Genomic DNA, 27,989 nt, shown 5'->3' on the forward strand with positions numbered 1-27,989 from the left:
GTTGCAGCCACTCAGGGGTGGTCAAGCCACCAGGTGGCAGCGCCTCCGACCAACCTAGGACAAGACGTCGTCAGCCACAAAAATACTCTTGTTAGAGAGATATACTTATTGGGACTAGAACTATGGATCGTGTCACTGTATGGGAATGATGAATCCTCAACCAGAGGATAAGATGATCATACACTCTTTGTTCAGATAGTTCAGTCAGACCGAAACTGATGATAGTGTCACGGTCACGTCTCCATATGTAGCTAACGAAACAAAATACTTAGTGAGGACTTGCGCGTCTTTGTGCAAGAACTACAGAATTTTCTCACTAGGTACACTGTTCTTAGGTTTATTGCATCACACTTTTGGTCTCGGATTATTGCATCGTACTATAATCTCGACGCCTTTCACCACTTCGTAAATGTGGATCATCAGGACTGATAGTACTAAATAAGTCGTATAATTTGCAAAGGTGAATCACTGTGCTCAAGGTGAAGAGCCAAGTGATGTATATCAAAGTTGTGAGTCCTAGATGCAATATATGCTCATGCTAGTGCCTATGAACAAAAGGTAAGACGGCTTCTAGAAAAAGATGCAACAAGCCAAAGTCTCCTTTTGGGGGAAACCGATCCAGTATATAAGCTGAGACTAATCTGATTATCTCACTCTCACAGACTTAAGCATTCCATTTATGCAATAGTCAAAAAATAGCTTGGAAGTGTGGGAGTCAATCCTAACACTCGTTGGCTAGCACCGAAGGCTATATACGCCTAGAGTCAATCCTCCTAAAGTGCCAAACTGCCCAGTTAGAATCTGTAGGTAAAAGCTGGTCTCTTTAAAGGCCCAATCACCCCAGTCAAAAGGTCTAGAGGAGCGAGGTATATAGCATAGGACGTTTCCCTAAGCATAATAGCAGGCTTTAGAATGTCAACATAACAAAGAGAGGTCCCATCGCCTTGATGGTAGGCAAAGGAATGAAGAGCCGTCTGAAAACCACCCATTTAAGTAGCCCTAGGCCACGCCTACTTGGAGGTTGGCCCTATTGATCAGCCAATCCCGAGACTCTGGGAGTTACCTGTGGAAGGAACAATAAAGAAAAAAAAAAGGGACCTATTCACATGTTGAATAAAAGGATGCAATGTTATGAGTCATATTTCCTTCCATCCCCCGGTAAGGGTAACGTCAGCATCAGGCCTGATCGTGATGTGTCATCTAAGCTGACACGGGGCCAAGTTGTAAGCGGCTGGGGGAGGTGTGTCCCACCTGTCAGTGATCCGACCAATAAGGACAAGAGGGGTGGGGCCGGACCGCTGCGTAGTGCTCAACGTCACGACGGTATGTGTGACCTCACGACGTCATGACGCATACCATGTAGGATCCTGTAGGTAGAAGCCGGGAGCGTCAGTGGGCATTGTAGCGTGCGCCGTGGGGAGTGGTTACAAACCTCAGAGGATGAAGCCGTGGGCCGCTGGTAAGGAAGGGGCGTGCATCCAAGTACGTGGGCGTTACAATATGCGCCGGGGGAGTAGTTACCAGATTGGGAGGATGTGGCCATGAGCCGATGGTAAGGAGAGGCATGCATCCGAATGCAATGGCAAACCCAACCGTCAGCAATATATGCCCAGGTTAGGGAATAACCCCCAACTCGCTCCCGGCGTGTGTAATAAACAAAACGAAACTGATGAGGATGCGCTGGCTCTCATGAAAGTCTCTCAACAACATGAGCAAGCTGCAGAATGGCAGCGATAATGTTTGTATTATGCTCAGACCGTAGATGGGTAGGAAAGTGAGTATGAAGATCAAGAGTTGAATAAAGCATATGCATATATTTTTCGAATACTAATCAGATTGGTCTCAGCTTATATACTGGATCGGTTTCCCCCAAAAGGAGACTTTGGCATGTTGCATCTTTTTCTAGAAGCCGTCTTACCTTTTGTTCATAGGCACTAGCATGAGCATATATTGCATCTAGGACTCACAACTTTGATATACATCACTAAGTAGTTTGTTGCGTTAGCTACATATGGAGACGTGACCGTGACACTATCATCAGTTTCGGTCTGATTGAAATATCTGAACGAAGAGTGTATGATCATCTTATCCTCTGGTTGAGGATTCATCATTCCCATACAGTGACACGATCCATAGTTCTAGTCCCAATAAGTATATCTCTCTAACAAGAGTATTTTTGTAGCTGACGACGTCTTGTCCTAGGTTGGTCGGAGACGCTGCCACCTGGTGGCTTGACCACCCTTGAGTGGCTGCAACATCCTTCCCAACTCTTTGTTTTGTGTTGTGCCCTGAGTCTACTGTCTCTTTTTAAATTATTCTAATAAACATTCTAGGATGGGTGACTAACAGAGCAAAGGGGTGGCGGACATTTTTATTTATACAGCTATTGCCACATAGAAAACAAATCAAGCGTAAACAAATATTTAGGAATTTATTTGTCGTTGCAGGTGTTCATTTTTTTTTCTATTCCCTTTCATGAAAAAGGAAAGAATTCAAGGAGATAACAATAATTTACTTCCCGGGCAGTAAAGAAAGTGCGAGAACATAAAGTACACTCACTATGACATCAAAGCGGGAATACAGCCCGACCACCCGTCCTGTAAAGAGAAAAGGGAGAGATTCACAGTTGCAGAAATATTTTCCATGATATTGTGGCAGTATTATAGCATTTACATTCTTGTACATAGGGGGCAGTATTATAGTAGTTATATTCTTGTACATAGGGGGTAGTATTATAGTAGTTATATTCTTGTACATAGGGGGTAGTATTATAGTAGTTATATTCTTGTACATACTGAGTATTATAGTAGTTATATTCTTGTACATAGGGGGTAGTATTATAGTAGTTATATTCTTGTACATAGGAGCAGTATTATAGTAGTTATATTCTTGTACATACTGAGTATTATAGTAGTTATATTCTTGTACATAGGGGTAGTATTATAGTAGTTATATTCTTGTACATAGGGGGCAGTATTATAGTAGTTATATTCTTGTATATAGGGAGCAGTATTATAGTAGTTATATTCTTGTACATAGGGGTCAGTATTATAGTAGTTATATGCTTGTACATAGGGGGGCAGTATTATAGTAGTTATATTCTTGTACATAGGAGCAGTATTATAATAGTTATATTCTTGTACATAGGGGGCAGTATTATAGTAGTTATATTCTTGTACATAGGAGCAGTATTATAGCATTTACATTCTTGTACATAGGGGGCAGTATTATAGTAGTTATATTCTTGTACATAGGGAGCAGTATTATAGTAGTTATATTCTTGTACATAGGGAGTATTATAGTAGTTATATTCTTGTACATAGGGGGCAGTATTATAGTAGTTATATTCTTGTATATAGGGGGCAGTATTATAGTAGTTATATTCTAGTACATAGCAGGTAGTATTATAGTAGTTATATTCATGTATATAGGGAGCAGTATTATAGTAGTTATATTCTTGTACATAGGGGTCAGTATTATAGTAGTTATATGCTTGTACATAGGGGGGCAGTATTATAGTAGTTATATTCTTGTACATAGGAGCAGTAGTATAATAGTTATATTCTTGTACATAGGGGACAGTATTATAGTAGTTATATTCTTGTATACAGGGTGCAGTATTATAGTAGTTATATTCTTGTACATAGGGGGCAGTATTATAGTAGTTATATTCTTGTACGTGGGGAGCAGTATTATAGTAGTTATATTCTTGTACATAGGGGGCAGTATTATAGTAGTTATATTCTTGTACATAGAAGCAGTATTATAGTAGTCATATTCTTGTACATAGGGGGCAGTATTATAGTAGTTATATTCTTGTACGTGGGGAGCAGTATTATAGTAGTTATATTCTTGTACATAGGGGGCAGTATTATAGTAGTTATATTCTTGTACATAGGAGGCAGTATTATAGTAGTTATATTCTTGTATATAGGGGGCAGTATTATAGTAGTTATATTCTAGTACATAGCAGGTAGTATTATAGTAGTTATATTCATGTATATAGGGAGCAGTATTATAGTAGTTATATTCTTGTACATAGGGGTCAGTATTATAGTAGTTATATGCTTGTACATAGGGGGGCAGTATTATAGTAGTTATATTCTTGTACATAGGAGCAGTATTATAATAGTTATATTCTTGTACATAGGGGACAGTATTATAGTAGTTATATTCTTGTATACAGGGTGCAGTATTATAGTAGTTATATTCTTGTACATAGGGGGCAGTATTATAGTAGTTATATTCTTGTACGTGGGGAGCAGTATTATAATAGTTATATTCTTGTACATAGGGGGCAGTATTATAGTAGTTATATTCTTGTACATAGGGGTCAGTATTATAGTAGTTATATGCGTGTACATAGGGGGGCAGTATTATAGTAGTTATATTCTTGTACATAGGAGCAGTATTATAGTAGTTATATTCTTGTACATAGGGGGCAGTATTATAGTAGTTATATTCTTGTATACAGGGTGCAGTATTATAGTAGTTATATTCTTCTAAATAGAGGGCAGTATTATAGTAGTTATATTCTGCTACATAGGAGCAGTATTATAGTAGTTATATTCTTGAACATAGGGGGCAGTATTATAGTAGTTATATTCTTGTACATAGAAGCAGTATTATAGTAGTTATATTCTTGTACATAGGGGGCAGTATTATAGTAGTTATATTCTTGTACATAGGAGGCAGTATTATAGTAGATATATTCTGGTACCTACCGGGCAGTATTATAGTAGTTATATTCTTGTACATAGGGGGCAGTATTATAGTAGTTATATTCTTGTACATAGGAAGCAGTATTATAGTAGTTATATTCTTCTACATAGGGGCAGTATTATCGTAGTTATATTCTTGTACATGGGGAAAGTATTATAGTAGTAATATTCTTGTACATAGGTGGCAGTATTATAGTAGTTATATTATTGCACATAGGAGGCAGTATTATAGTAGTTATATTCTTGTACATAGGGGGAAGTATTATAGTAGTTATATTCTGGTACATAGGGGGCAGTATTATAGTAGTTATGTTCTGGTACCAAGGGGGCAGTATTATAGTAGTTATATTCTTGTACATAGGGGCAGTATTATAGTAGATATATTCTGGTACATAGGGGGCAGTATTATAGTAGTTATATTCTTGTACATAGGGGGCAGTATTATAGTAGTTATATTCTTGTACTTAGGGGCAGTATTATAGTAGATATATTCTGGTACATAGGGGGCAGTATTATAGTAGTTATATTCTTGTACTTAGGGGCAGTATTATAGTAGATATATTCTGGTACATAGGGGGCAGTATTATAGTAGTTATATTCTTGTACATAGGGGGCAGTATTATAGTAGTTATATTCTTGTACTTAGGGGCAGTATTATAGTAGATATATTCTGGTACATAGGGGGCAGTATTATAGTAGTTATATTCTTATACATGGGGAGCAGTATTATAGTAGTTATATCCTTGTACATGGAGCAATCAATGCCAGTCAGCTGCTGCAAAAGGCAAATAAAATCTTGGGGAGCATTAAAAGAGATATAGGGTCGAGGGACGAGAACATTATTTTTCCACTATATAAGGCACTTGTCAGGCCCCACATGGAATACTGTGTACTGTTCTGGTCACCGGTGCTCAGGAAGAATGTTGCAGTGCTTGAGGGGGTTCAAAGAAGGGCAACTAAATGAATAAACACAATGAGAGGACCGAAATACCCAGAGAGGCATTAAAACTGGGATTATTTACCCTGGAAAAAAGACGGTTAAGGGGCGACCAAATAACTATGTATAAATACATGAGGAGACAATACAAGGGTCTCTCCCATGAGCTGTTTATACCCAGGACCCATATACAGGCGATGGTAACAAGAGGGCATCCGCTATATCTAGAAGAAAGCAGGTTTCATCACCAACACAGAAGGGGGATTCTTTACTGTAAGAGCAGTGAGACTGTGGAACTCTCTGCCTGAGGATGTGGTGATGGCAAAATCCATAGAGGAGTTTAGGAGGGGACTAGATGTTTTTCTAAAGCGCTATGATATTACAGGATATAGACATTAAAAAAACAGCGGGGTTGTTGTTCCGTGTCTTGGAGTCAGATAGGAACTTTTTAAACGTTGATCCAGGGATTATTCACCACCCCCCCCCCCTCCCCAAAATGGGCTAAATACACTTCTGCGGAAACAAGCTGAATTAGATGGACATAGTATGTTAGACTGAAAGAAGAGAATGTTGCATCATGTATCCAAGCTAGAGGCGGTACAACAGGGTATTAGAGCCTCTATGCCTGCCCGTATCACATCATGTATCAAAGTTACAGGTGGCCAAACAGTGTACTAGAGCCTCCATGCCCGCCGTATCACATCTTGTATCTAAGCTAGAGGCAGTACAACAGGGTACTAGAGCCTCTATGCCTGCTGTATCACATCTTGTATCCAAGCTAGAGGCGGCCCAATAGGGTATTAGAGCCTCTGTGCCTGCCCATATCACATCATGTATCCAAGCTAGAGGCGGCCCAATAGGGTACTAGAGCCTCCATACCCACCCGTATCACATCCTGTATCGAAGCTAGAGGTGGTACAACAGAGTGCTAGAGCCTTCATGCCTTCCTGTATCACATCTTGTATCCAAACTAGCGGCAGTACAACAGGGTACTAGAGCCTCCATGCCCGCCCATATCACATCATGTATCCAAGCTAGAGGTGGCCCAACAGGGTACTAGATCTTTCATGCCCTCCCATATCATATCTTGTATCCAAGCTAGAGGTGGTACAACAGGGTACTAGAGCCTCCATGCCTGCTGAATCACATCATGTATCCAAGCTAGAGGTGGCCAAATAGGGTACTAGAGCCTCCATGCCCACCCGTATCACATCCTGTATCCAAGCTGGAGGTGGTACAACAGAGTATTAGAGCCTCCATGCCCGCCCATATCACATCTTGTATCCAAGCTAGAGGCAGCCCAACAGGGTACTAGAGCCTCCGTGTCCGCTGGTATCACATCATGTATCCAAGCTAGAGGCGGCACAAGGTACTAGATCTTTCATGCCCTCCCATATCACATCTTGTATCCAAGCTAGAGGCAGTCCCACAGGGTACTAGAGACTTCATGCCCGCCCCTATCACATCCTGTATCCAAGCTAGAGGTGGTACAACAGGGTACTAGAGCCTCCATGCCTGCCTGTATCACATCTTGTATCCAAGCTTGAGGCGGTACAACAGGGTACTAGAGCCTCCATGCCCGCTGGTATCACATCATGTATCCAAGCTAGAGGCGGCACAGGGTACTAGATCTTTCATGCCCACCCATATCACATCTTGTATCCAAGCTAGAGGCAGTACAACAGGGTACTAGAGACTCCATGCCCGCCTCTATCACATCTTGTATCCAAGCTAGAGGTGGTACAACAGGGTACTAGAACCTCCATGCCCGACCTATATCACATCTTGTATCCAAGCTAGAGGTGGGTCAAAAGTTACTAGAACAGATGCGCATGGGTTGGGGCTCTAGACGAGATCGAAAGATTAGAGAGAATAAGATCACAGGAAGATACAACCGGAGCCGAGAATTTCTACCGCACCTGGGCAGTCTGGATAGACGCACGTAACTCTCCTTTAATCACCAGGTGGCTACAGGACGGTAACTGTGAGTAGCTAACTCATACCTCAAGTAGTAGGACAACCAAAAGGCACTAACCTGGATCCTCCCCTCGATACCCCCCCCCCACCCCGCTCTCCCCTCATATCATACCTTTCCCACCTCCCCTTGTCTGTCAACTATCAGAAGATAATTCACACATTATCACATTGTTTTCCATAATGTTTCCTTGTCGTTTCTTTATCAGTTGCAACAATAAGCCGGTGATGTGAATATCACACCACTTTCATAATATGTTAAAGTAATGTTATATATGCAACATAAAATCAATAAAATATGTTGAAAAAAAAAAAAAGTTACTAGAACCTCCTTTGAATTGTACAGTTTCCCCAACAAACCTATCCTTCCTCTCTAATATTGTGATCACTTCCATATCATATTATCTGATTTCAGCCCCCCTTTCTCGGTGCGCTATTTTTTTTCGATATGCAATCTGACCCCCTGCTATTACCGCGCTTCGAGGTTTCCATGTCCTGTTTGTCTGATTTACTATGCACTTGTCGTACTATTTTTATCTGTAAATGCCTTGATGTCCTCACAAATAGCAGCTGTAGATGGATGAGATGAACATTGTTCTGACCTCTTTAAAAAGGGTCTTCAAGATTGCACTCAAGGCAATTTAAGAAATACAAGCTGCACAAGTACAAAAGGGCTCGTTCTGGCTTCGCTAGTATATTGTATTTCTGTTCAGTTGTGGCGTAAACATAAAATCCTGATTGCTGCCCCAATTAGTGGATCACCGTTCTCCTTTGATTTTTCTTAGCTATGTCCATTTCTGCCAAAACTGGGTGAGAACCAAAATCATGCAGATATCGTAACTGGGTTCTCACTCTACTTTTCCCAAGCCACTATATGACAAATTTGCCAATAATGCAGATCGGAGTAGGGATTGTCACTTTCATTCCTCTAGATGGGAATGAATGGGAATGGATGAAGTCCCAGGCGGAAGATTTCCGCGTATTAACATACAGCCCTGGTATAATTCGCCTGTGCTTCCTGTTAGTAACTTTTAGAATCACTAGACTTTCCCACCCTAGACAGGAAGTCTTTAATCCGGTCCTCATATCTGGACATGGAATCACTGTGTATAACAAGAAGCAGCAGAATCTGCCAAAGATTGAAATAGTTGAGCTTCTGCCCCATGAAGAGAGACATATGTACTATTCCTTTAATTAATCTTAGTACGAAGTAACAAGACTCCAAGAAGCTGAGATATGAGGAGCTGTATGATGGGGTCCTCACAATGGACAGCATTAGTTCTGCTTGCCTGGATGTGGCAGGAGCATCTTCAGCTTCTCAGTGACACCTTTAGGTGCCCATACACATAATATCAAATACAGCCATGCCTGGACCTCACCAGAAGACAGATATATGGGGGAAAAGGATCAGAGATAGTTGGTTTTCAACATGTGCAATCCTTTGTTACCACAGTTTAAAAGCCACCGACAGCTATCTGACAGTGGCTAAAGCCCCATTGACAAGCAACGATTATCGCTCAAAATTTGTGCAAACGATGGCTTTTGAGCGATAATCGTTGTGTGTAAATGCTTCCATCTTTCACTCTTCGGCTGAATGATGATTTTTAGGAGAGCATAAAATCCATTGTTCAGCCAGAAAGAAGATAACACAGACCACAAGCTGTGTTCTGCACAGAGCAGCTGATTACATTGTATTCAGCTGACAGCCCCATGCAAGAACAAAGGAGCTGTATGCCAAGAACAGACAACCTGCTCATTTACATGCAAATGAAGCTGATAAAGTGCTAATATGCATTAGTACTTTATGCAAAGTGATCATTGAAACTGTCAATCATTTGAAAGATTGTCTTTGCTTGTAAATGAGCCTTAATGGGGAATTCCAGTGATTGAAAAAATGGTGTGTCTCCAGCGTGGGTAAAAAAATCATAACTTTATTAAGCCATAATTAAAAACTTGGGTGCACTTCAACATGCAGGTAAGGTCTCCATATTGTATGTAATATTAACTGAAAGAGTAAGCCGTCCTCCCAGTTGCAGGGATTTGCAAAAAAAATAAAATAAAACAGCTTACTTCGAGAGGCTTTGTGGATCATGGAATTATGGACTCATACCATCTGGTCTCGGTTTTACACAAGATCTCATGGATTTGTATTGATTTTTCACTTTTTTCATGTTTATACATGTTTTGTACTTAAAAGACTTTGCTCATTTCATTTCCAGTATGAGTAAGGGCTTATTGCCATGAACTTAACTTCACGGCGTATTGTGCATGCGATGTACATACGCATAATATGCGATGAATGGAGTCAATGAAGGTAAATTGATTTTCATTGACCCACTCACATTAGAGTCTTTTATAGCGTACTAGCTTACCCGTCGCGCGTTGCTGCGAAGACAGACAGACATTCATTCGTTTTTATATATCTAGATAACAACCAATCACAGCGCAGCTTTCATGTTACCTCAGTGGTATAATATATAACAACCAATCACAGCGCAGCTTTCATGTTACCTCAGTGGTATAATATATAACAACCAATCACAGCGCAGCTTTCATGTTACCTCAGCAGTATAAAATATAACAACCAATCACAGCGCAGCTTTCATGTTACCTCAGCAGTAAGATAAATAACAACCAATCACAGCGCAACTTTTATTCTGCCTCAGCAATATAAAAAATAGCAACCAATCACAGCGCAGCTTTCATGTTACCTCAGCAGTAAGATAAATAACAACCAATCACAGCGCAACTTTTATTCTGCCTCAGCAATATAAAAAATAGCAACCAATCACAGCGCAGCTTTCATGTTACCTCTGCGGTATTATATATAGCAACCAATCACAGTGCAGCTTTCATGTTACCTCAGTGGTATAATATATAACAACGAATCGCAGCACAGCTTTCATGCAACCTCAGTAGTATAAGAAGTAGCAACCAATCACAGCACAGCTTTCATGTTACCTCAGCAGTATAAGAAATAGCAGCCAATCACAGCACAGCTTTCATTTTACCTCAGCATTCTCAATATCCAGCAATTGTCTTGCGAAACATTCGGCGGATGCATCATTTTCTGGTTGAACACGCATCCCGTTGCTCGTAATGCCTTTTGCTTTCGTGCTTGAGATGGAAATCAAACGATCTTTGTCTGGGGGGCATAACTGTCGACGACGCTCGTACGCGCGGCACCTACCGTAGGATAGATGTACTATGCCAGTGATCTTCCCAGGAGTGTACTCAACAACTTCCCAAAGTCTCATGTCAATTGGATGAATGGTGTAGTAATGCATAAAGGACAAACAGACAGACAGACATACATTCATTTATATATATCAGGAAGTGAGAAAATTACATTCCGTACGTAAAATTTGGACGCTAATTGTTTTGCGCTTAGAATTGAATAATTGAGTTGGGACCCATTAGCTTTTCCTATTTATGACATATTCAATGCCCGTGCCAAATTTCAAGTTTCTATGTGAGAAAATTACATTCCGTACGTAAAATTTGGACGCTAATTCTTTGGCGCCTAGAATTGAATAATCGAGTTGGGACCCATTAGCTTTTCCTATTTATGACATATTCAATGCCTGTGCCAAATTTCACGTTTCTATGACATTGGGAAGCGAGAAAATTAGATTCCGTACGTAAAATTTGGACGCTAGTTTTTGGCGCTTAGAATTGAATAATCGAGTTGGGACTCATTAGCTTTTCCTATTTATGACATATTCAATGCTGGTGCCAAATTTCAAGTTTCTTTGACATCGCGAAGTGAGAGAATTAGTGGCAGTGATGGAAATCAAACAATCTACGTGGGGGGGCGCAACTGTCAACGACGCACGCACGCGCGCCATTTATCGTAGGATAGTTTTACTATGCCTATAATCTTCCCAGGAGTGTACTCAACAACTTCCCAAAGTTTCATGGCGATCGGATGAATGGTGTAGTAGCGCATAAAGGACAAACACACACAGACAGACAGACATACATTCAATTTTATATATATAGATAGTACCCACATAAAAAAGAAGGCCCGTACAGCCTTATTGTTCTCAATGGGTTGCATATTAAATACTGTACATACGTGATACATCGCATATGTGCAGCATTTAATATGCAATGCCGCTAAGAGACAGAACGAGGAATTAAAAAAACAAAACTAGTCACACTGTGCATGACAGCATACGTAAGATACTCCGTCATGCGTAATGCATGATCGCTGCCCTACACAGCCATACCCGGCTCACGAAGCATGAATGATGGCAGCCTGAAATGCGTAGGTGAACATGTTTTACCTTAGTTGTATACCCCAAATTTTCAATTATCTCTGACTTTTTTAACCCAAGCTGGAGATACACCCCTTTTCAGGATCCGTTCCCGGAGAGCTCTGTGCTGTGAATGGATTGTTCAGGGCAAATCACCGCTATCACGAGGCTATGAGCTGGTGTTCGTTTTTCAATTTCCATTTTCGCATATTCCAGTTATTGCTGGATGGGTGAAAACTGATAGATCGGTGAGGGTCTGACTACTGGGACCCCCATGGATCCCGAGAACAGGATTTCCCTTTCCCCATTCCTCCTCGCTGTAATCCCTGAATTGAACAAAGCACAAGTCATGTTTGTGCAGTGCCGCTCCATTCATTCATTTGTAATGGGAATGCCTGAGATAGCCTACCGTAGTACAAAGCACATGGCTATTTCCATCAGTCCCATATACAGGAATGAAATTCTTGGCCACACAAGTGTGACTTTCGCTCCATTTAATAACATCACTGTGGGTTATAAGCCACTCAGAAGCGAGGACGATGATGTAAACGGGACCCCCGTTCTTGGGATCAATGCGGATCCCAGTGGTCGGACCCCTACAGATCTATCAGTTATCACCTATCCAGTGGAAATAAAGTCCTGTAACTGGAATACCCCTTTAAGGTCCATGTACATGAGCCAAGGATTGGCCTTCTCTAATGAGCAGTGATCGGTAAAGCATGTTGATCGGCGAATGTTCTCTGCCATGCAGCTTAAAGGTGCCAAACGATCTTTATTATAATCTTTTGCACATTCAGACAGGCAGATTAATTGGGTAAAGTTTGTGCCCGAATCAGTCCATAGAAATAGGCCTTAATCCCCTCATCCCAATGGAAACACATGCATGGCCGCGAGGCCCAGCTTGCATGTCTACTGCATAGGGGGTTCGAGAGGAATAGCTGTTGTCCAAACAAGCGTTCCTGTTATAGCTATTTTACGTATGCGGTCGCTTTTCGTCTCTCCCTTAGATTAGGGAACTGCTTTTTGTACGACTTGCCCACTTACTTCATATAGTGGAGGGGTGAAGTTCAGCCATGAGGCATAAGACACGTACAGTGATCGTGACCCCTGTTTGTAAGTAGTTGGGTGGTCATTGCTGATACTCACCGGTCTCGTTCACTACAGGAAGCGCAGACACTCTCCTCTCCACAAAGATCTCCAGCGCACTGTAAATACTGGATGCTTCGTAAATAATGGCTACATCTCTGAAGGTGCCGATCCCCAACTCCTGGATGGTCCTCTGCAGGAAACGCGGCCTGGGTAGGGTGCTGCCCTAAGGAGGTGAATACATGTATGAGTATTTTAGTCTGTATTCATATATATATATTGCCTTTTAGCTCTGCTCTACAGTGATGACCAGCGAGCTATCACTCCTGTGCTCTCATATAAGAGTGATATTCTTAAAGGGGTTCTGTCATTAGAAAAAAAAATTCTATACTTACCTATTCCTCCCCCGTCAGTCCTCTTACCTCAACTTCTCGTCGCCGATCTTCTGCCTCCTGCAGTCCCCCGGGGTCACCTCACTTCCAGCCGGCCGATTCTGCTTCTTCCGGTGATGAAGTGTAAATTGCCAGCAGTCTCCTTCCTGCAGAGCAATGTACCCGGTCACTAGTGACATAGTGTTCACAGCCTAGACGGGAGTGCCGAGCTATCGCCAAGACTACTCTGAAGTAGTATATAACTCATAGTGCGCATACACAGTCTCGGCAATAGCTCGGCAATCCTTGCTAGACAGTGAATGTTATGTCACTAGTGACATTGCCTACATTGACCTGCAGGAAGAAGCATGCCGAGAATGGTCGCTCCATAACAAACAAGAAGAGTATCCAGCCAGCTGGATGTGAGGGGACCTGTGGGACTGGAGAAGATCGTCGAGGAGAAGATCCGGTAAGAAGACTGCCTGGGGAGGAATAGATAAGCATTGGTTTTTTTTCTAATGATATAGCCCCTTTAATGAATGGAGGCAGGTGCTCCTAAAATCTCTTCCAGCCTCCCTTCACATTCAAAGATTGAACAACTCCTGTTTATACTGAACGAAAAAAAAAAAAATCGCTTGCTAGTCCCTTCATATTAGTGAGCTGAAATAGAACGACTAGCCACTACGGAGCAACGTCTTGCTCAGTGCTCTGTCGGTGGCTGTGTGTACATGGGTCGACTATCGCCAAAAATCCCAGTTTCAAGTGATTATTAAGGCAATAATTACCTTGAAAAAAGGTAATTTTAGGTTATCTGAATTGCCTTATCTCTACAAAGGCTGAGGCTGCTGTTGTCCCTCATACTTTACATTGCATCCCTGCTTGTTCACATTTGGCTACGGTGTCTAAGCACAAGCTCAGCTGGAAGTCATGTACTAGGAAGGTAAAATACACTCATTGTCAAGAAAAAAATCAAGCACTTAGAAGAAGTTGTCAGAATCGAATGAAACTTGCCATGTGTGATATGGGCGGACACGGAGGCTCTCGTACTCTGTTGTACCACCTCTATCGGCATATTGTTTCATATTTGCAGTAACTGAGCATCTAGATCGTGCAAACACGTAGGCTGTTGAAGTTGGCGTCCCAAATGGTCCCATACATGTACTACTGGCGATAAAGAAGGCTATCAGCAGCCACAGAAGTGTGACAGTGTTGTGGGGGCTCCTGTGACCCCCTTGTGTGTGCGCCTGAGCATTATCCTCCTGCCTCTTGGAAGCCGCCATGAGAGGAACACATGTGGCTGCAGGATGTCCTGAACATATCGCTGAACTGTCATTGTCCCTCGTACCACCACTAGGGGGTGGACCGACTCTCATATGTAATAGCCCCCCAGACCATCACACCAGCAGGGGGCAGTGTGCCACTCCACAGCAAAGGCAGGATTAAGGCGCTCACCCCAAGGTCTCCAGACATGAACATGGACATCGTCAGCGCCCAAACTAAAACTGAATTAATTGCTGAAGACAACACGATTCAACTTAGAAGCGCCCAGTTTCATCATTCACGACATTACTGCAAACGGTTAGCGGGTGTCAAAGGCCGTACAAATAATGGGTGCTGTGACACCAAACGTCCTTCAGCCAAGCGCCTGGAAATGGCTCTGACAGACACAGGGGTGTAACGATGGCGCCACCTGTCTCAGGATGGTGAAAAGCGAAACAGTTGAAGCTGCTTTTGTGACAGTCAGATGCTCCTCTCCACTGGTGGTCTGTAGGGGGCGTCCTGAGCCCGGTCACCTTGTGTGCCCTCAAACATCCACTGGTCCTAACACCTCCTAACAGTCTGGTCAGATGCTCCTCTCTACTGGTGGTCTGTCGGGGGGTCCTGAGCCCAGTCATCTTGTGTGCCCTCACACATCCACTGGTCCCAACACCTCCTAACAGTCTGGTCAGACGCTCCTCTCTACTGTTGGTCTGTCGGGGGGTCCTGAGCCAGTCACCTTGTGTGTCCTCACACATCCACTGGTCCCAACACCTTCTAACAGTCTGGTCAGATGCTCCTCTCTACTGGTGGTCTGTAGGGGGCGTCCTGAGCCCGGTCACCTTGTGTGTCCTCACACATCCACTGGTCCCAACACCTTCTAACAGTCTGGTCAGATGCTCCTCTCTACTGATATGCGTTATGTCCTTTGTTGCCATGCAGACTTAATCTGGGACATAAGTCCTGAGTACTCAGTGCTGCTCATGCCATAGGAGGAAGCTGACCCCATAACCCTCGTGTGCACCACTGTTTGTGAACTACATTAGCAGCTAATTTGCCCGAGGTGAGTTTTTTTTAAGCTGCCAACCTTAGGCGTATTGGTTCTTAATGAAGGGCATTACCAGTCATCGGTACCAGCAGTCCAGATGTTTTGCTTTTGGCTGTCCCTTCTGCAATCATAAAGCGTTCCACTCATTTGGTTCCACCAGCTACTTTTTAGGGGACCCCTCTACCGAAAGACGGTTGTCCAAACCAGACAACCCTTTGGGCACTTCAATTTTCTACAAGATGAAACCAACAAAACAATGCAGCAGTCCCACCATGAAGGATATACATCCTCCTTGTCACCTACTTACAAATATATGCAGGAATTTCAGCAGGCGCTTGTGCGTGAGGATGTGGAGGATGTTGCCCGACACCGGCTCCATTACTGGTAACCGGTGAATCTTGTTCTTGATGAGTGAATAGACGGCATGGAAGAGACTTAGAAGAGATACAATGTACATCAGGTTACTAACTACCGGCACCAATAATGAATGGTCACTACAGGAAGCAATACCCTCACCTGTCACCGGGGGCGATGGAGATCAGGGGCTTGAAGGAACTTTGCAGATAAACTTCTACAAGACAAGAAAATCACTGAAAGATTCCAAATCGCTGAAGAATATGACGGATGAAAAAAAGAACATGTTTTACCTCTCCAGGTTTCTATTTTATGCTCCTCCAGCTCATATATCTGCACCTAATAATATACAAGTGTATGATAAAGTAAGTCAAGTGTACCAGTAAGGCTATGTTCACTTCAAATCTGGCATGAAATCCTGGAGGAAATAATTCACCATGCTGTGCCATTTTCTCTAGGAAATTGGCGGAGGGCAGTGGCGTGCCTATCATGTAGGCAGACCACGCAGTTGCTACAGAGCTCGCTGTGAGGGAAGGCCCGGGAAGAGGGTTCCGTCCATGATAGATGGCTTTGCCTCCACTCGTCTCCCAACAATCACCACCACCTCTGTCCTCCTGTTCTGACTCAGTGCCACCTCTCTTGGGTTGGTGACGGCCTGAGTCACTCCACTATACTGCAGCGCTGGTGAGACTTCTGCATTCGGACGTGTTGACGCCTTCTGCACTAAGAAGTCACTGCTTTCTTTTTTGGGTCAGATGCGCGGAGACTGAAAAAGGCCCAGTGGCAACTTTTTTGTTAGCAAAGGGTCTGGCTCTCTTCTTCAGTCTGCAGAGAGCTGGAAAGATTACCAGCAGTAGGCACATGGGATAGACAGTCACTTAGAGATCCAACTGGGGGGTCTCTAGGTGGTGGTCTGGTGTTGTGTGTGCGTGGACTGCCCGGACTGGAGGGAGCTGGGGCCCCCAGTGTTATTTTATTGGGAGGGGGAGGCATTCTAACTCTTACTATGGGGCCCCAAGATTTCAATGTACACCCCTGACGTCAGATGGATTATAGTCAATCGTGTCCGCTCAGCTCCATTCAAGTCTATGCTAGAACGAATTTGTTCGGGCAGAAGTTCCGTGTTCATGCTCCCATATATAAAATCCAGAACAGTGTGAACCCAGCCTAACAGAGGAAGACCAGAATCTAATTGGGCGACATCCCCCTGCTGGATCTGTAAGGCATACTACTTGTCCCCAGACTCCCAAATAACAAATGTGAGTAGTTGTGCAGTGAAGCTACCATATTTCTTCATAACTAAGCAGATATGCCGTTCAGGCCTGAGTGACTGACAACCTCTGCAAGAGCTGTAATAGTGGCCATATTGGTTGTCACCCAGCTTTCCCTTCCAGCAAACAATTCTGGGTAGTTTTGCAGTGATGTATCACCTGCTCCCATACTTCTGCATACATAGACAGTTTTGTTATTTAGGGATCTGGGCAAGTTGAGTGACTGACAACCTTTACAGGAGCCATAATGGTGTTCATGCCGGTTGTCGCTGTTCTTGAACTACTTGCTTACAGCAACCAAACAGATTCCAACTTTCATGTTGCAAATTAAGGTCAGAAAATAAAAGTACGCCTTTAAAGTGACTTTCTCCGACCCTGGACAACCAAGATAATTACACCTGCCTATCTGATGATGCATACTAGTGCACAGTGTGTATCATTAGTCTAAGACACTACATGCTGCTCTGACTGGCTAGTGCTGCTAGTGTTCTAGACTAATGATGCAGACTAATGCACACTGAATCAGGTAGTCAGATGAGAAGACAGAACAATGCCTCTACAGCACCACCTATTGGAAGGCAGCATTCCTGCAAGTCAACGTCACATGCTCTCCTAAGGAGAAACAATACCCTTCTAGACCAACGTCTATAGGCCTCACTAGCCAAGCCAGAAACCTACTGCACACTGATAGGGTACAATCACCCTTAGGGCTTATTCACACAAGCGTATATCGGCCACCGTTTTCACGTCCGGCCGATACACGCTACCATCTGATGCATTGGATTCCAATGCATCAGATCACACTGATGTATTTCCACGGCGTAAAAGCGCCCGACCGGCCAATATAGCGCCAGACACTTTTACGCCGGGCAGCAAAGATAGTCCTGGAACTATCTTTCTGCCCAGAATACGTCGGCCGCTGCATAGACTTCTATGGGAGCCAATGACAGCGGCCGGAGAAGGGAGGTGGGAGGGAGTTTTGCAGCGTGATTGCTAAACTCCCTTCCCTTTCTCTCCTCCGCATGTTGGCAACGGGGGGAAGCGGGACAGCGGTGGAGCTAAGCTCCGCCCTCTCCCATTGCTGGCTGCAGACAAGGGGCGGGAGCTTAGCTCCGCTTCTGCCCCACCCCCTCCCATTGCAAACAGCCGCAGAGGAGGAGAGAGGAGGTGACCAGGCGAGAGTTAAGCTGTCTCTCCCCGCTCAATGGCATTGCGGCCTCGGCGTATATGCGCCAGCCCAAGCCTTCTGAACAGGCACACAAACAGATTTATGCATGCGTTTTTACATCACCGGCGGGCACACGTAAAAACACCAACAGCTCTTCAGCCACTGTCTGTACACGGTTATCTTTTCTTTCTGGAAAAGACTCAAAGTTTGTTAAAAGGTCTGACATGGACTTGTAGGAATGCTGCCTTCCAATAGGTGTTGCTGTAGAGGCATTGCTCCATCTACTCATTTGCATATTTCCCAGAGGAGCATGGACGGCCTTATAAGTCTGCTCACACCTACTAGGTGATCTCCCTACGGAGAAACGATTCCCTTCGTGACTTGGATAGTCAGAGAAGCGGTGCAGCCATCTTTGTTTGTCCAGGTTTCAGAGGGTCACTGTAAGTGGTTGCTATGTACTAGCTCCTATAGATGGCCCCCATGTCTACTATTCAGATGTCCACGTCCTCCTACCATCGGAGCTTTGTAGTATCTGTGCAGGATGTTGATGAAGTCAGTGATGGTCAACATTCCTGCAAAACCAAAGACAACACATCCATTAGGCACAAACCATTAGCAACCAGAATGTTAATTGTATCCGGCATATGGATAACTACAGGATCCGACTAATGCCAAATACTAATCAGTAATTACAAGTACAAGAGTTCTACTCCCCGACAGCAGCCGCATAGCAGGACTGTATAGTACCTGTGCAAATCATCTCATTACTACAATATCTGCAATGCTTTGGAAACGTCTTTGCCCCCTGGCAGATAGGACTGCTATTATTTATGTTTAATCTCTTTTTATTAAGTTTTTCAGAATATTTTACAAACATTAGGAAATATCAGTAAAAAGGAAAAAGGAAAAACAATAAAAGGGAAAATGGAAATAGGCCTCGCAGGGCCTATGGTTCATATTGTACAACAATTGGGCACATCTTCTTGTAAACAACAAATAAAACAGTCAATTCGTCTAGCCCATAGATGATCCCCGGACCACCTTACCCCAATCAACTGTTCTTTTACTATATCAACGCATATTTAACTGACGGTAAAGGTGGGGTCTACGTCGTGATGAATATTACGGTTTATGTGGTGGGAAGCCCTTTCATTTGAAAAAAAAAGGGGGGGGGGGAAGATATAGAAACAATCTGAGCAAGTTAATTAGATAGGGCAGAAAGACGAGGTACTTTGACTATAGCACGCCGAGCACCTCTACACAGACAGAACCACACATACACTCACACACACACACACACACACACACACAAAATAAGAGGAAAAAAAAAAATTAAGAAAAAAAAGTGTGAAGGAGGGGGGGCGGGGCGGGAGCACCCTGAGTGTCTTCCAGTCGGTCCCCAACTCCAAAGGCCCTGCGTCCCCTACAGGGCTCGCGAGTACGTTTAGTAGAACAAGCTGGCAAACTCTGCTGAGGATTCAAACATAATCCAGGGCTGCCAGGTCTTTCTGTATTTCTCCTTTTGTTTTTCGGGCTCTCGTGAGTGCTCCGCACATAACTCCTCCATTTGGTTAAGGTATGACATCTCCTGCTGCCACTCCCTCATTGAGGGGACCTGTGTGGATCGCCAGTGGCAAGGGATGACTGCTCTGGCTGCTGCAATACAGAAGCGGAGCAGATCTCCCTTTTGCGCACTAATGGAGCCCGGCAGGATGGAGAGGAGAGCTATCTGCGGCGTATTGCTAACAGATTTTCTGCACATTGAGTTATATGTGGCAAACACCCTGTTCCAGAAGGGCCGCAGTTTATCACAATCCCACCAGACATGTAACGGAGTGCCTCTATCAGTCCCACAGCGCCAACACATGTCCGACACCGAGAGGAATATCACGTGTAGTCGCGTCGGGTATCTGTACCATTTAGCCAACACCTTGTACCCTTTCTCCTGGGCAGCGCATGCCATGGTCAACTTGTGTGTGAAGATAATGGTTTTTAGCAGTCGCTCTGTGTGATTTCCTCTCCTAACTCCTGCTCCCCAGCCCACTTGAAGCCCAGGCTTGTGCAGCTAAGCTCATGCATCAGGAGGCCATATATTTGCGATAGTACGTGCTCCGGAGGCGACCGCAACTCGAACAACCTCTCGAAGGGTGTCAATTCCGCGCCCGGGGTGCCGCTTCCCTCCCAAGGCGTAAGGAAGGAGCGTAACTGAAAATACTCGAGCCAGGAGATGCGGATATCTCCGAATCGGTGTTTGAGTTCCTGCAGAGAAATGATTGGTTGCCCACCCAGGACCTGCTGGACCCTGGTGTCTTCCTGATTCTCCCAACCCAAATAGCATTCTCGCTCCCTCCCTGGTGGGAAAGCTGGGTTATTAAACAATGGCATCAAAGGGCTATGTTCCCTGGACAGTATCTGTTGACATGTTTGTATATCCCATAGTCTAAGTGTGCCCCTTAGGAAGTAGTTTGAACCTACAGATTGGGCCCTGTCTTCCTTTTTCACCCATGGGAGTAGCCTCAGAGGGACTGCACAGTCTGTTTGTTCCAGTGCTATCCATTGTTTGTTGTTGATGCGATAGTGCTAGTCTAGCAGGTGCGTAAGAATCGCCGCCGTGTGGTAGTTCTTAAAGTTGGGTAAACCAGTTCCTCCTTTTGATTTGGGGTACGATAATGTGCGCGTGCTAACTCGTGGTTTTTGCCCCCCCATAAACGAATCTGATAAGTGCCAACTTCAGTTTGTTAAAAAATATTTGGGGTATCGTTATAGGGATAGCTTGGAAAATGTATAAGAATCGGGGTAGGACATCCATTTTAATGGTTTGTATCCTCCCGAACCATGACAAAACTCTGGTGGAATAGGCGGTCAGGTCTTTAAGAGTGCGGTCCAGTAGGGTAGAGTAGTTCATGGAGAACAGTTTGGAGTGATCCGATGGAATATGTATTCCTAAATATTTTATAGCCTCTTGTTGCCACTTAAAGGGAAAGTGTTCTATTATGTGTTTTTTTGTTTCTGGGCCCAAGGATATATTTAGTGCTTCAGTTTTGCTGTAGTTGATTTCAAAATTAGATAGGTGGCCAAATTTTTTGAATTCTTCGATCAAGGAGGGCAGAGTGATGCGGGGTTGTGTGATATATAGCAGTATGTCGTTGGCGTATAAGGCCGCTTTATACTGGGTCCCTCCCACTGTCAGTCCGCTGATGTTCGGATTATTTCTAATTGCTGTCGCTAGATGCTCCATCACTAAGACGTACAGCAGAGGAGACAGGGGGCAGCCCTGCCTGGTCCCGTTCCTGATGTGGATGGGGGAGGATAGTGTGCCATCTATCCTAACCCTGGCCATGGGGCAAGTGTAAAGAGCTAGTGTTCTGGACAACAATTTAGGACCCAGCCCTATCTGCTTGAGGGCTGCCTCAAGAAACCCCCCAATGAACTCTGTCAAAGGCTTTCTCCACATCTACCGACAACAAACACATTGGGCCAGCACCGTCTCGAGCCCTAGCCACAAGGAGCAGGGTTTTTATTACATTGTCTCTGGCTTCTCTCCCTCTGACAAAGCCTTCCTGGTCTGTGTGTATAATGCTCGGGAGATGCGGAGAAAGCCTGTTGGCCAGGACCTTGGCAAAAAACTTTATGTCCACGTTGATCAGTGAGATCGGCCTATAGTTAGTGGAAACTGTGGGGTCTTTTCCTGGTTTCAGAATTACACTTATATGTGCCTCAAGGGCCTGCTGCGGGAAAGGGGACTCCTGAGAGACCGTGGAGAAAGCCCTGGCCAGAAAAGGGGCAAGCTGCTGTCTAAGAAATTTGTAAAAGGCGGGGGTGAAACCATCGGGCCCTGGGCTCTTCCCCGCAGGGGTGCTTTTGATAACCTCCTCTATCTCCTCTACTGTGATATCCCTTTCCAATGCGTCTCTGTGGTCGGGGCTTAGTACCGGCAGGGCTGTTTCTGCTACATATTTGGAAATTCGGTCTGTTAGTAAATTTTGGTTCATATCCGCGAATTGTCCCTTAAGATTATAGAGCTGGGAGTAGTATTTCTGAAATATATCCAGGATTTCCATAGGATTATATGTGTCAGTGCCCGTCGCGTTTTTGATTCGTGGAATAAATGTCTGTGTGGCCCTCGGGTGGATCAGACGGAATAGGGGTTTGCCCGCTTTATTAGAATACTCATAGTGAAAGCGCTTGTGTTGATTTCTTAGATGGCCTGGCCTAATTTTGATTTTAGCTCTTTCCTGACCCGAACCAGATCTGCCAGGGTATCTGGTGAGAGGGTTTTTTTGTGTGCCGACTCTAGGGTGTGGATCTGTTTAAGGAATTTAGTAATAGTAGTGGCTCTTTCTTTTTTGAGCTGAGAGCCATGTTTTATTAGCGTGCCCCTCAGGACGCACTTCAGTGCCTCCCATTGTATAGGAGCCGAAGTGGTGTCTGTGGCATGTGTCGCAAGAAATGTTTCAATCTGTTCTTTAACTTCTGCTTCACATACGCTATCTTTCAGGAGGTTGTCATTCAACCTCCACGTCCACTGGCGGTCTGTTTGATCTGGTAAGGTTAGGGTCAGGAATACAGGAGCGTGGTCCGACCACACCATATCCCCTATTGTGGCCGTAGGTTGCCATGACAGGGCATGGTGTCCCAGAAGAAAGTAGTCTATGCGACTATAGGAATTATGTGGATGTGAAAAGAAGGTGTAGTCCCTATCCTGTGGATGTAGGATACGCCATACATCCACCAGTTGGAGTGCATGCGTTGCGTTCTTAAAGGTCCGTAGTTGCCCAGGGGGAACACTGCCCCTGTTCGCCGAGGAGTCTATTTCTGGGTTTAAAGTCATACTGTAGTCCCCTCCGGCCACAACAACCCCCTCTGCGAACTCTGCCACTACCTTCAAGAAGGCCTGGTTAGCTACTGTCTGCTGTTGGTTTGGTGCATACCAGTTTGCGATTGTGATTTTAGTGGTTCCTATTTTCACTTTAATGAGGACATATCGTCCCTGAGGATCTATTTTAGTTTCTATGAGGTGGTGAGCTAGGGACCTATGTATCGCGATGGAGACCCCACCCGCCCGGCTGTTGGGGTTGGCGCTGTGGAACCAATGCGAGTAGTACCTATCTCGTATGGCAGGGACGTGTCTCACTTTAAAATGTGTCTCTTGAAATAGTGCCACTTGAACCCTCTGCTTGTGCAGCTGGTATAGGATCTGTGATCTTTTCTGGGGAACATTAAATCCCCGAATATTTAGTGAACTAAGTTTGAGTGGTGCCATGTTGTTAAAGAAAGGAGGGGGAAGGGCCAAACAAAACAAAACCGAAAAACAAACAAAAAGACGAGACAAACACTTAACAACAATTTGCTCCTAAATAAGGAGGTCAACTAGTACCTACGAAATAGAGGAAGAATTAGTAAGAGGAGAGGATGAAAGAAAGATTAGTAGAGGTAGTATGTCAAATGAGAACAACTACCTTAAAGAGAGGGTATAGGGCAGCTCTGTATTTAACTAGCGTCCGGTTTTTAATGGACGCTGGGGTCCAGTGGGTAGCGGGCTTTCTAGTGGGCGGAGCTCTCCCTCATCCCAGAGAAATGCTATGTTATGGAAAGCTATCTGTATATGGCACTATATTATCTAGCTAAATGGCTTTAATGGGCAAAGATGACATAACTATGAACGTTTAACTATTATAACAAGTTGAGAACTCTATCCTATCGACCCCCATGTCCACCTATCGCTTGTGTTGCGCCTACGTGTTCCCACCGCTATTAAGCCTAACGCTATCTGTGCATATGCATTGTGTAGGTTGTCCATCCGGACGTTACCCTCGCCGGGACTGCTATTATTTAAAGAGTAGCTGCACTTTCAGCATAGAGACATGTCAAAAGTATTGATCAGTGGGGGTCCCGCGGCTGAGATCTCCGTTGATCACCCACTGTCTTTGCTGCACTTCGGACCCTTCCAGGAGCTCAAGACGCCCTCATAGAAGTATATAGCGCTTTCTATAGACCTCTATGCGACGTCTTCAGCTGCTGGAAAAAGCCAAAAAGCAACAAAAACAGCCCCCTTGTTCTAACAATCACAGGGGGTCTCAATATTTTGGACATGTCTCTAGGTCAGCTTTCATGTTGTTTGCCTATATGGAATTTCAACCATTTCATCTATGCCAAGATGTTTTAAAGAAATACTTGGAGAAAAACTGATTTATGCCTACTGCAGGGCATCCTCAGAAAGTTGCAATTGTGGCATTTGCGCCACAATTGCAACTTTCTGGCACCAGAATTCTGTCATAAAAGGGTTTATTATATCTGCTCCACTGTTTAGTTTTTATGTATGAGCTACTTGTTTGAGGACAGAAGAAACTATCAGAAATCTGGCAGGCTGCAGAGGGTTATGACATGATTTCTAAGGCTCTGGACTCAGCGCAGTGGAAGCCAAGACTTGGAACAGTGGTGAAGCCCTGCAGGAGGGGCCAGCCTGCCAAAACTACTACAAGGACGTCACGTAACAACAACTCAGGAAGTCACAGAAGATCCCAGAACCCCTGAAGCATCAGCGAAGGTTGTTATTCTTGAGTCCCAAATAAAAAAGGGACTGAGCAAAAAGAGGATCATGAGGGGGAACTAGTAATATCATGCACCTCAGAAATATTGCTAAAATCCATCCATTCCTCCCCACGGACACGCTAAAGACACTCGTTGTCGCCCTCATCCACTCCCGGCTCGACTACTGCAACTCTCTATTCATCGGACTCCCCCGCACCAGACTCTCCCCTCTCCAATCCATACTAAATGCGTCAGCTAGGCTAATTTTTCTATCCAGCTGTTACTCAGATGCCTATGCACTGTGCCAGTCGCTGCATTGGCTGCCCATCCACTACAGAACTAAATTTAAACCCCACACCCACAAAGCTCCGCATGGTGCTGCGTCACCATACATCGCATCCCTCCTGGCCGTACACCACCCAGCCCGCACACTCCGATCCACTAACACACTCAGACTAAACACCCCTGTAATACGAACCTCACATGCTCGCTTACAGGACTTCACCAGAGCAGCACCCATCCTCTGGAATGCTCTACCCCAAGGCACTGGATAATTCCCAATGCATGAAACCTCAGACGCGCCTTAAAAACACACCTCTTCAGGGAGGCATACCAAATCTCCTGACTTAGTCAACCCACCCCTCCCTATGGCTCCCCACGGCTCCCCACACCTTTCACCCTGGTCATTTCATTTGACCTCTACCCCTGCACCTCCTTACCGCCCCACCCTATTTGCTTCCTAATAACTGATTTCCACATGTAATTCCCATACTGCCTGTGTTCCCCCGTGCCTCATGTCCCCACCCCATCCTTGTACCTCCTGTATCACCCCAACCCTGTTTGTTTCAAACTGATTGTATATCACATGTTGTATTGTCTGTGTTCTCCCGTGCTTGAAAGCGCTGCGGAATAAATTGGCGCTATACAAATAAAGATTGTTATTATTATCCAACGTCAAAGCTCATCTCACTTTTCACACTTGGATGTGGTGGATGTTCTGAGGACCAGATGAATTGAAAGTGAAATTAAAGGGGTTCTCAGGCAGCGCCTTGCTGCCAGAGTCAGGATACACTGGGATCGGAGTTGAAGCCACTGCTCCGACCCCTATATAGTGGACGGCGATTGTAATTGCAGGTGCAGCTCTCATTAAAATCAGTGGGACCCCGACCTGCCATTACAAGCGCTGACTACTACACAGGGTCAGAGCAGAAGCTTCCACTCTGAACCCCAATGTATCCTGCCTCTGACAGCAGGCGCTGCCTGGAAAAGCCCTTTAATTCCACTTTCAATTCATTTGATTTTTTAAGGAGAACACACTGCTCCCATGGGGTAAACCAAAAACAGTATTGGTCTTGGAAAAGTCTTTAGTTGAGCCCAACAGGTACATATGCACTTAAATATCCACTTTTGAAGCATCTTTGTTGTTCCAGCTGGAAATGTATAAATAATTAACCATTCACCTGGGGCAAGTCCCTATACACTCTGACACTGTGTAATCAGTAGGTAGGAACACAGCCTACAGGCAAGGAAAATGGTACTGCTCAGTTGCCTATTTATCCAGATATTTCCAGGAGGAATAACTGAGGAGCGGCACAATTGTAAGAACATATGCTCCAAAATTGTTTCATGGGAAATACAGATATTTGATGTTATTTTAATATTTTTAAACTTGACTGTCTGATTTGGAAGAAATCCATTTTAAAATATCCTTTTCTGGGCATTTTATGCGAATAGAAAATATTCCTTTTTTTCGTGACTTCCATCATTAAAGGGGTTGTCCCGCGCTGAAACGGGTTTTGTTTTTTTCAACCCCCCCCCCCCCCCCCCCGTTCGGCGCGAGACAACCCCGATGCAGGGACGTACAGAAAGCTTACCGGAGCGCTTACCTTAATCCCCACGCTCCGGTGACTTCTATACTTACCTGTGAAGATGGCCGCCGGGATCCTCTGCCTCCGTGGACCGCAGCTCTTCTGTGCGGTCCATTGCCGATTCCAGCCTCCTGATTGGCTGGAATCGGCACGTGACGGGGCGGAGCTACACGGAGCTACACGGAGCCCCATAGAGAACAGGAGAAGACCTGGACTGCGCAAGCGCGGCTAATTTGGCCATCGGAGGGCGAAAATTAGTCGGCACCATGGAGACGAGGACGCTAGCAACGGAGCAGGTAAGTAAAAAACTTTTTATAACTTCTGTATGGCTCATAATTAATGCACAATGTACATTACAAAGTGCATTAATATGGCCATACAGAAGTGTATAGACCCACTTGCTGCCGCGGGACAACCCCTTTAACCCTAATTTAAAGTGGCTAAAAACGAGCATCTCTCTCTTTGGAGGACCCTCCCTGTCCATGCATTTAACCCCTTGAGTGGCACGCGCGGAAATTTTCCGGGACGAGCTCCACTGCTCATAGCAACATAGCCCGGAAGATTTCCGGGCTATGTATCACTATGGGAGCTGCAGAGCACAATGCCACAAGCTGTGACAGTGTGCTCTGCCTGCACAGACCCACAGAGAACAAAGCAAGGGCTTTGAAAAACCAGCAGAAGATATTGCCGATATGTCGGCAATCTCCTGCTTTGTTTACAGGTTGCCATAGAGACCATCGGCTTGTCAGAAGCAAGCCGATGGTCTCTGTGGCAGGGAGAGCTTAATGCTTGGCTGTGAGAGGACAGCTAGGTACCAGCTCTTACAGCAGAGATCAGAGAAAACCTCCGATCTCTGCTGTGTTAACCCCTTACATGCTGCAGTCTATGTGACTGCAGCATGTAAAGGGCTGTCACTGCAGCATGTAAAAGGCTGTCACCATCGAACCCCCGGAATGTGATCAGGGGTCCTGATGGGTCCCTGTGGAAGTCCCCTAAAGGGACAAAAAAAAAAAAAAAAAAGTTAAAAAATTATTTAAAAAAATTATAAAAACACTTGTCTCCCTTTACTTTGTAAAAAAATCAAAAATACAATCACACATGTGGTATCCATGCGTCGTAATGACACAGAGAAGGAAGGTAATAC

The 27,989-nt window shown here is 44.6% G+C and overlaps 1 protein-coding gene across 2 annotated transcripts in view; it reads right to left on the reverse strand.

Annotated features, from left to right (window-relative positions):
* PRKAG3 (protein kinase AMP-activated non-catalytic subunit gamma 3) overlaps positions 1 to 27,989 on the reverse strand; it is a 52,784-nt gene that overhangs the window by 12,378 nt on the left and 12,417 nt on the right. For both annotated transcript variants that reach the window (XR_010786336.1, XM_066575493.1), the window contains exons 5-10: positions 18,960 to 19,018; positions 16,301 to 16,346; positions 16,170 to 16,224; positions 15,961 to 16,087; positions 13,038 to 13,203; positions 2,560 to 2,597 (exon numbers count right to left, since the gene is read on the reverse strand). Coding sequence is in view for 1 of the 2 variants with exons in the window: in XM_066575493.1 (XP_066431590.1) it covers positions 2,560 to 2,597; positions 13,038 to 13,203; positions 15,961 to 16,087; positions 16,170 to 16,224; positions 16,301 to 16,346; positions 18,960 to 19,018 (491 nt within the window). In the remaining variant the exon portion in view is untranslated. The remainder of the gene's footprint in view (positions 1 to 2,559; positions 2,598 to 13,037; positions 13,204 to 15,960; positions 16,088 to 16,169; positions 16,225 to 16,300; positions 16,347 to 18,959; positions 19,019 to 27,989) is intronic.

Source organism: Eleutherodactylus coqui, chromosome 8, assembly GCF_035609145.1.
Source record: "Eleutherodactylus coqui strain aEleCoq1 chromosome 8, aEleCoq1.hap1, whole genome shotgun sequence".
NCBI lineage: Eukaryota > Metazoa > Chordata > Amphibia > Anura > Eleutherodactylidae > Eleutherodactylus > Eleutherodactylus coqui.